This window comes from Myotis davidii, unplaced genomic scaffold, assembly GCF_000327345.1.
Source record: "Myotis davidii unplaced genomic scaffold, ASM32734v1 scaffold111, whole genome shotgun sequence".
Classification (NCBI taxonomy): Eukaryota; Metazoa; Chordata; class Mammalia; order Chiroptera; family Vespertilionidae; genus Myotis; species Myotis davidii.
The window spans coordinates 1,789,253-1,799,150 of record NW_006284347.1 but is presented as its reverse complement, the minus strand read 5'-3'; the positions used below and the strand labels follow the sequence as shown (position 1 = coordinate 1,799,150).

The following is a 9,898-nucleotide window of genomic DNA, read 5'->3' as shown; positions in this document are numbered from 1 at the left end:
TATGACACCCGTGTCACAGGTGACACGCAAACTCATGTTTTTGGTTGATTTTTCTTTGTTAAATGGCATTTAAATATATAAAATAAATATAAAAAATATAAATCTTTGTTTTACTATGGTCGCAAATATAAAAAAAAAAAAATTCTATATGTGACACGGCACCAGAGTTAAGTTACGGTTTTTCGAAATGCTGACACGTCGAGCTCAAAGGGTTCGCCATCACTGCTCTATCCACTGAGCCAAACACGTTAGGGCTTGAGTTTTTCTTATTTGTGAGTGGCTGAATCATAAATGTCTGTCTCCTTGCTAGATTGTAGGGGCATTTGGATTATAGGTCCATTTATTTTGCTGTCTGATTTTCATGCCTATAATACCCCCAAACGCAGAGCTTAGCAGTTAAGGGGCATTCAGTAGGTGACTTCTTAATAAAGAAACACACAGTGGAATCCCTGGTAGACCTTCAGAGGAGGCCAGATGAGATAGGGGTCAAGAATGGGAGTCCCTCTAATATACCCTATTTTTCTATAAGGGTGTTTCCACCTTCAGGGGACATTTAAAACACCAACAAGTACACGTCAGCACCCACATTGCCCATTCTTAGGGATGTCTCGGTAGATCTAACCATCTTGGCTCCTGATCACACAGCAGCAGCGCACAGCTGCCTTCCCAAATGTCTTCGTGGGAAGCGCATCGGAGCCATGGATCGGAACTTATAAACATCAGCTGTGGCCGTGGAGAGCCGTGCACTGAGTTTATTTTCTCCTCGGCTCTCATTAGAATCACAAATGAAATGTTGACAACACATGAAGGAGCCTGCTTGTTGAACACAAATGTTTCCACTCCTATCAACCTCGAAACCCTGATAGTCATGCTTCATGATGAAAGCTAAACAGCCCTGGGGAGATGACTACATGCTTTCTCTAATTAGGCGAGGATGGGGAAAGGGCCTCCTACCAGGGAGGGACTGCCAAGGAAAGATCGGTAGGTAAACCTTTAAAATGAACAGGATAAGCACACAGGAGGCAGCCCACGGTGGGATTCTTGGGTTAAATGAAAGGATGAGAATGTTCCTAATGGCACCAAAATGGGAAGCTGCCCTTCTAAACTGGGGTGGAGGCTGCATGGAAGTCAACGCAGGGCCTTTATTTTGCTATTATTTTGCTAACAAAAGTCCCCCGTGAAGGTTCAGTCACATGACACCAAAGGCAAATGTTCTTTTGTTTGTGGAACTGTTTTGATGACAAGCAGAGATATGTAGAGCACAAATTCACTTAGATGGCAGCTGATGCTAGGAAAATACACATCCCCATGCATGTTTTATAATCCGAAAGCAGGGTGAACTCTGTTACACAAGCAAAACGCTCCTTTGCATTTAACTCGCTTATTTTTCTTCCAAACAGATCAGTGCAAATAGATACAGCCTAAGTGCCTAGTTGGTATATGTCATACAGACACAATAATAGAGAATATAATAGAGAATAGACCAGCTAATGTATATTGCTATGTGCAGGGGCATTTTTATTTTTAATTTTTTTGCTAAGGTTCTTGCATAAAAATATTATTTAACTCTCCCTGCAAATCTGACAGTTTGCCAGGGTTCCTTTGTACAGATGATTAATTGAAGATCAGAGGGGTTAAGTAACTTATTTAAGGTCACACAGCCAGTAAAAATTGGATGCAGCATTGAACCTAGATGGTTTCACTTCGTATTCCAGGCTTTCATATCAGGGACACTGTTCTAACATGAAACAGTGGGTCAGATGAAGGCTGGAATAACAAAAAGGATTCCGAAAGTTCAGGGTTGGTACTTGGTGGGTCAGAACGTAAGTTCTGCTTGAGATAATTGTGTTGTCCAGAACATTTTTAAACTAGACACATCAAAGAGCTAACACAGAGCAAACTTTAAAAAGAAAAAGGCAAAACCCAGCTTTATTATTGCACCACAATATATATCCACTAAGTTATAATTTGAAAATATGAAAAACACATTGTCATTTATTTCAGAAACTGAACTATCATGTTGTAATAAAAGTACAAAAGCAAATAAAGATTCACCAAGAAGAACTACACAAAACTTTCATTTTATGTATAACATGAGCAAACAATCAAACATGAATTTGATTCCAATTTATATTTGGGGGCAGGGACAAAAGTAGTCAATCAAAAGATCTAAGTAAAACGAGTCAGTGTGAGGCCTTGGCCAGGCTTCCTAAGCTGCCATGTTTCTTGATCCTTTTGTTTCTTTCATTAGCTTAATATCAACCAGCATCTGTCTATGTTTATTCCACCAGCTGCATGAGCTCACTAATTACCTTTAATCATACTTATCTGAATGCATCTTTATCTTCACATGCATCCTGTATGCACACAAGCTAAGTGCTGGAAGGCTGCGGATGGGGAGAACTTGGAATAGGAAGTCTGTACTTCCTCTAACCTGAACCAAAACAACAACAACAACAAAACAAAAAAACCCACAAATCTGCCTCTAAGTCTGCCCCTGCTACTACCCAAAAGACTTCTGAGACTTAGTTCCAGAGAGTTGGACAGTGTCAGTGTCCAACAAAGTCATATGCAGTCTTTCCATGGGTAACAGGTTCAAGGTGATGAGATGATCATCATAGAATTGGATACAATAAATAAGAATTGCTAAATAGCACTCTACAAACTGGTAAGTTCTTTGAAGACCAAGAGCCAGCATGCCATGTCTTTACTAGTGCCCAGACACTTCGCTCAGACCTGGGCTCCATGGACAAGTCGATACTGTAAAAGTCTCATACATTATGGCCACTATCTTCCTTAGTTTTAAGGAGGTTGAAGGAACACATTTCTTAACTACTGCTCCACTAATTTTATTTTAAATCCACTGCTCTACTAATTTTATTAGACACCTTGAGGCCAGGTAGAGAGTTTAAACTCTACAGATAGTCATGTAAAGGAAATTTAATGATCATAGGTAGCCCTTGAACTTGAAATTTTACCTTAGCAAGAAGGCAAGAAAGAATAGAGAGATGCACATACCCTTCCTACCTTCTCACTAGAGACTTGATTCTCCACTGAACTTCTCAAAAGGAAATAGTGTTCTTCTCAGTTAGCTAGAGCTTCCAGATAACTAAATCTGCATCTTACTGTCAAAAAGAATGTATTGTATATAAAAAGAAGACCTCATGACATAAAATATATTAAACTATAAGTTCCCTGAGTACCTAACACGGATATTCACAATCCATGTATTGGTAATAAATATCCTGGAGACTTTGGGTAAGTTACTTAAATTTTCTGTGTCTCAGTTTTATCACTCATTCATTCAGCATTTGTTTCATGAACCTACTACAATGGGAAGAAATATTAGAAATCATCATAAGCTTAGAGCCTACTGAGGTGTCACCTTTAAGTGAGGTAACACTAATAAAATGTGGAGGCAGAGACTGCTAATGCTTTGCAACAAGTATGACTCCTCTTCTTCCAAAGCACGCAGCTAGACTACATTTCCCAGAGTCCCTAGCTGTTAGACATGGTCACGTGATTTCATTTTGGCCAATGAAATATAGCAAAAGGAATAAGTACCATTACTGGATTGGCCCCATCAGCCAGCTGATGGAGAGAAATCTGAGAACTAAAAGGAAGACATCCTGACAAGATGGGAAGAGTCTGGGTCCATGAATGATGGCATGGAGTCTGGCCCCTGTCCATCTGAAGTGCACAGTGTTAAGGGCAATTAATAAGCTGTTGTTAAGTTAAGCCACTGACATTTGGGGTTTGTTACAGCAGTTACATTACTTTAATACAAATCCTTAGCAATATTGACCCACTGCAAGCACTAAATCAATGCTATGTTTACGTTTTAAAATAAATTCTTAGTTCTCTTACTATATTTTTTATAAGACCAAGGAGGAAGGAAAGAAGGAAGGATGGAAGGAAGAATGGGAGGGAGGGAGGGAGGGAGGGAGGAAGGAAGGAAATAATACTGAGGCATTGTAAATAGTTCTTTATAAATTTGCCATTTGATCATCCACAATTCCTAGGGAAATAATTTCCAAATGCCATATTTTCTCCACAACCAAATGAAATTTCTGTGTGGATTGTGGTGCCAGGGCCTCCTTCCTACTATCCCGGGCTGCAGCTGTCCCTCAGCTTGACAACCTCCCTCACATCAGATCCTCACAGCACCTGCTTTGGATGGGGGCCCAGTGACAGGGATGAGGGAAGCACTTTGCCATGATTTCACCAAAGCCAATGATAGCACTGGATGACATGCTCATGTGAACTATATGGTCTGCCCAGAGGCCAAGGTCACTGGGCAGAGAAAGACACATCACCAAGCTCTGGGTATGCTCTATTTACACATATAACTCAGCCAGTCCCTGGAAAACAAGTGATCTCAAATATCCTAGGAAACAAAATGCACCTTTACTTGCTAATTAACAAAAGTCAGCTTTTCTTCTTTATGTTTGTAAGATTATAGATGTAATACATGTTTGTTGTAACAAGTTGAATATGCAGAGGTAGAAAGAGAACGTTTTCCTTTCCCTTTCTTCTTCTACATTATCCCTGCCCCCTGGGTAATCAGGGTATTTCATCTTCAGACAAACCAATGCACATTTTTTAGGGTTAACCCTCCACTCTGACATTTTTCCCCAACATAAATGGGATTATACAATATGCATTTCCATTCAAATTGCTTTATTTAACCTAACAATTTATTATGAATATCCTCCTAAGTGAGTATATTTAACTCCAACATATTCCTTGAAAATAACTGAATAACATTACCTGGGAGAAAAAACTATTTACTGAATTACAAGATATCAACAATTTTAAGAGTTAGTAATTGTTGATTATTATTTTTTTTGGAGGGAAGTGAAATGTTAAATAGACTGACATATAGTAGGAAACCTTCTTAACATGGGCAAACGTGTACAGGAAATATATGTCTAATTATTATACACATATGGGAAATATAGAGAAGCTAGGAACTTGTGGCAATCTCAGTGTCATGGTAACCACAATCTCTGAGGGTGTGCCTGAAGCAAGTTTCTGTGTGGGAAGCAAGTTCTTGCCTAAGTCTTGGTACCAGGAGCACCTCACCCCTCATGGTGGCATCCTCCCCTCCGGGGAATAGCTTGGCCTGCCCTGACATTTGGCATCTCTCCTACTTTCTTGCATGCAGAGTTGACTTGATACTTCTGGGATCTGGCTGATGGAAGGAAGGAGGGGGAAAGGAAGGAAGGAGAAGAGGGAGGGGAAAAGATGCTGCAGGCATTAACATGCAAATCACACACCCTCCTTTTATTCTCTGGGTGAGGTCAGATGGAATTAATCAACTCAGCCTCTGCATGCAAAGTCCTTCTCCGTCCAAGTGTGCACTGACCACTTAAAATCAACAGTTAGAGTCAGCAGGAGCAAAAGAGAACCAAAGAACCTCTTTGAGCAGTAAGTCACTGCTCCAAGGAACCCGTAGCTGTGGGGGTTCTCTGCGTGTTCTCAGGGTATTCACATTGTAGGTGGGAGCAGCCAGTCTCAACTCTTTGAGGTTCAAGAATACATACTGCTACTAGAAATTGCCACTTTTGATCATCTCTTGCATAGGTCTCTTCCAGACCTAAACTGTGCACTTAATATATATAGCCTCCTGCATGTCCCCTACTGGGGATCAAGCCTGCAACCTAGGCATGTGCCCTTGACTGGAATCGAACCTGGGACCCTTCAGTACGCAGGCTGATGCTCTATCCACTGAGCCAAACTGGCTAGGGCCTTCCTGGATCCTTTGAGGTAGGTATTATCTGCATGCTACAGATGAGGAAGCCAAGGCTCAGAGAGATTCTGTGGTTTGTCTAAGACCACACAGTTTTAGGGTATAAGCAGCATGGAAGTGTGCTTCCTCATTTAGCCACTAGCCTGGCATTAACTGCAGATGTTCCCAGATATCTGAAGTGACCCTGCAGGTGCCCTGGCCTCCTGCACCAGCTGTGCTGTCCACTTATTCATCTTTCAAGATGTGGACCCTAGTTGGGCCCTGCAGAACACAGCTAAATAGCTCTGCTATAACCCAAAGAGACACTCAAAGTCTTCTTTCAAACTCCCTCAAGTCTGTAAAATACAGGGCCTTTCAAGTCCACTCAGGCATTCTGACCATAATGAAAAGCTTTCACACATAACAGAGTCCTAAAGATCATCCCACTCAGACCCTCATTCTATAGATGAGGAGACAGGGAGACACATCCAGCTGGTGGTGGAAGTTGGGGTGGGTGACAGGTGATGGTGGTAGAGCAGTGACAGCAGGGGCTACATAAAGGACTAGAGCAGGGTTCACAAATCAGGGCCTGTAGGGTGACCAAGCCCTCCCCCTGACTTGGTAAATATGGTTTTATAGGAACACAGACATGCATTGTCTATCGCTGGCTTCTCCCTCCATCAGAGTGGAGTAATTGCCACAAAGACTGTAATGTACTCAACATCTAAATATTTACTATTTGGCCTTTTCAAAATATGTTTGCTAACCCCTGGAAAAGACAGCAACACACAGGTTGATCTGAGTTATTGGTAACTTTCTAGTTCTTAGAGTGAGTGTTATGTTCACAGGTGTTTGTTATGTTGTGATGAATTAATGACTAAAGGCTACATATGGGCCATCGATAGTCATGTATCACCAAGGAATGATGATTATCAAATTCTCTGCCCCCGAAAATAGACCAGATGGGGGGAAGGAAGAGAGAAAGGATGGGGCCATTTAACCCGTATTAAGATTTTAATGGCTCTGTTAACTGTGCCTGACTTTCCCCCATTGTATCTCCCATGCTCCAAGGTGTATGAGGACAAAAGGTGGCGGCCCAGTAAAGCGCGTTTTTCAGGGAGGGTCACGGTGAGCACGTTGGGTTCTCTGAGGCAGGAGGGGGATTGGCTGAAGACGAGGCTATTAAGGACAGTCACAATCCAGTTTTTCCACTTCATTCACAAGGGGCCTCTTCCCTGGGTACCACAGGAGTGGCCGGAGGGGGCAGGGCTCCAGGTCTGTTGTCAGGACCTCCCTCTACCTGTCAAGTCAAGTTTGGCCTTTGAAAGGCAGCAGCATGACGGTCCTGGCACACATCCTCTTGGGTAATTGTGAACGTGTATGAAGGCACTCTGGGCCATGACACGAGGACCACTGCTCTCCCCATGTCACAGATGAGGCTACGGGGCTTCTGGTGCACAGGTCACTTGCCCAGAGACATAGAGCTGGTGAAGGATGAAACCAAACTCAAATCCAGACTCATCTGACTCCAAATCCCACACTCCGCAGCCCCATGACACTGGCCGAGGCCAGGGAGTCCAGGCCGCCTCAGGAAAAGCACGTTCTCACCATTCCAAGTCGTCGCCGTGCTCCCAGAGCATGTCAGCGTGTTGAAGGGCAGCTCGGGCCATCCCCACCCCAGCAAATGTCAGGGGATTTGCACATTCAGAGAAGCATTCCAGTCCCGGTGGGAAAGTTCCCAACAGCTTCCATTAGACAACAGTCACAGTTCATTGAACCTCTCCATCCTCTCCCCCCCGACCCCCCCCCCAAAAGCTCACAGGGTCGGCTTTATTGTTTTATAGGTGAAAAATCAGGGAAACGTTGAAAGATTGAGAAGTATTTCCAAAGTCACGTGAACCAAAAGGTCAATCCAATGGGGGTGGAAGCGGTAGGAGGGGGAGGTGGGGAGCAGGCAGAGAAGCAGCTGAGAAGTATTTGTGGCACCAGGGAGAATAGACCGTGATGTGCACGAAAGGAAATCGTGGCTATGAATTTCAGGGCATCAAGGCCCTGTCAACACAGCTAATCCCCACGGATGTTGGCTGAATAAGCCTCCGATGACCAAACAAGTGCGCTGTGGAAACCATGTCAGCCTCCAGCAGGCCAATTTGTCCTCATATTACACACTCTGCTGGCTCCGTTGCCAGACCCCCAGCTCGAGGATCCACGGTGCGCGTCCCCCCAACCCGCCGAGGGTTGACACAGCACAGTTACTAAGTCAACAGAATTCAGAAACCACGACCGGATTAAGCAGGCGGTTTTATTTTGGTGCCCTGGACTTCAAGCAGATTAACTAATCAAAAGGCCCGAGCCACCGGGGTCATGTCTGAATGCTACAGCTGTTCGCCGAGTTGACAAACGTCCTCTCTGTGGCTCGTCATCTGAATGGGACAGGCAGGGATGATCTTGGGGAGGTCGACACTTGCAGAAAAAAGAGGGGCGCAGTCCAAAGACCCCGTAATGGAAAACAATCCCAGCCAGATGGAGACAGGGAGAGGGCTGCTTGAATAAGGGTCTCCTGAAAGCCACCACTGTTTCTGCATTGAAGAAAGCACAAGCAGGCAGCAGGAAAAGCGGATGAAAAGCTGGGCTGCGAGTTGGCCATGCTCTCGGCATGTTGATCTGCTAATTAATAGAAGGGCTGCGGGTTCAACACGGATGCCTGTCGTCATGAAAGGTGAGCCACGCTGCGTCCCTCCCCTCACCCCTTAGAGAAGTCCCTTAAGGAGGAGTGGGATCCCCTGCAAAAGGTGTCCGTGGGAAACCTAGTTTTAAGTTGTCCATCTCTAAAGACCAAACAGATCAAACAGATGTCTCTGAGGGAGAATTTATGTGCGCCACGCTGGGTCAGAGGCAGGCATGGGGACGAATGTGCCCAGCCGTGATCAGGCATGCAGTTGTCATGTCATTGGCCTTTTCATACAAAACACCATGATTCGAGTTAGAGTCCATAGATCATCCCTTTGGAGGAGGGTGGAGTGGGACAAAAGAAAGAATGAACAAACTGGCTGCAAGCTTGGAAAGACAAGCCTTTTGCTGATAGATTAGTGGATGCTGTGGAAAACATGTTCTCTTGCTGAAGATTTAGTTTCCTACAACCAATTAATGCCTGAGACCCACAGCTAATGTGTAAAGTGTTGACTAATCTCTGATGGAAAGATGTTTGGCTGTGAAAGGAATCATTTAGATTATTTGCAAAATTTAGAAAGGAAAATGAGGATTTTGCTCTTTTCTGTTTTGGAAGAGGGAAGGGGCTGTGATGTCCTGCATCCTCTGAGCTCAACTACACTGAGCAGAACCTCCCCAGACACCTTTCCTTTGCCCCAAAGCACTGCTCACATCCGGAGAGAATTCAAGGGCCAGGCTCCAGCGCATTTGACAGCCAGGCTTCATTTTCCATAGTTGAGGCCAAAAACAAACAAACAAACCTCTTTCAAGATCCCTTTTTATGAATAGGTAATTATTTTGAGTTTTCAATATTATTGTGTGGCCCTGTGAATTCCTCTACCAATTGAACAAAATGTCCTTGTCAGATATTTTCCCTATTTTGAAATTCAAATCTCAGGAGAAAAGAAGGGATGACACAGCTACTCTGGAGAAGAATCTTGTATCTAGTGAACTCCCATCCTCTGAACCTTCCGGTTGATTCCAGAGACTCTCTCCCACATTTCTTCATGGCCACACTCCTCACAGCCAGGGGGCTCGGTGCTGAAACGCTCTTTGCAGCATCATTTCTAATGAGGGAAAACTTCAACAACTCAAATGCTCATCAGTAAGGGAGGAGCTAAATGATAAATGACATGGCCCCACCATGGAATATTGTACAGCAGTTAAAAGAAATGAATTCGCACTCTATGTATCCATATGAATAGATCAGTTTTGAGTGACTAGAGTAAAATGCAGAATGAAACATGCTGATGATTATATTTATGTAGGTTATTATAAACCACTATAAAAACAGTATTATGCATGTGCTTGTTCGTGTGTGTGTGTGTCTGTGTGTGTGTCTGTGTGTCTGTGTGTATATCTGCATGTGTCTGTGTGTGTGATGGAGGAGGTGATGGTGAACTGGAATGTGCACGGGAAGTGGCAGCATCCCCACAGCACACACTGGAGCACCTGCCC

The 9,898-nt window shown here is 43.8% G+C and overlaps 2 protein-coding genes across 2 annotated transcripts in view; one reads left to right on the top strand and one right to left on the bottom strand.

Moving 5' to 3' along the window:
* Positions 1-9,898, bottom strand: part of CACNA2D3 (calcium voltage-gated channel auxiliary subunit alpha2delta 3) — an 817,122-nt gene that overhangs the window by 134,236 nt on the left and 672,988 nt on the right. The gene's annotated exons all lie outside the window — the stretch shown is intronic.
* The window catches only part of LRTM1 (leucine-rich repeats and transmembrane domains 1), a 13,075-nt gene continuing 11,113 nt past the window's right edge, over positions 7,937-9,898 (top strand). Inside the window, exon 1 of the mRNA XM_006754679.2 lies at positions 7,937-8,450. Coding sequence (XP_006754742.2) covers positions 8,351-8,450 — 100 coding nt within the window. The 5' untranslated portion in view covers positions 7,937-8,350. The remainder of the gene's footprint in view (positions 8,451-9,898) is intronic.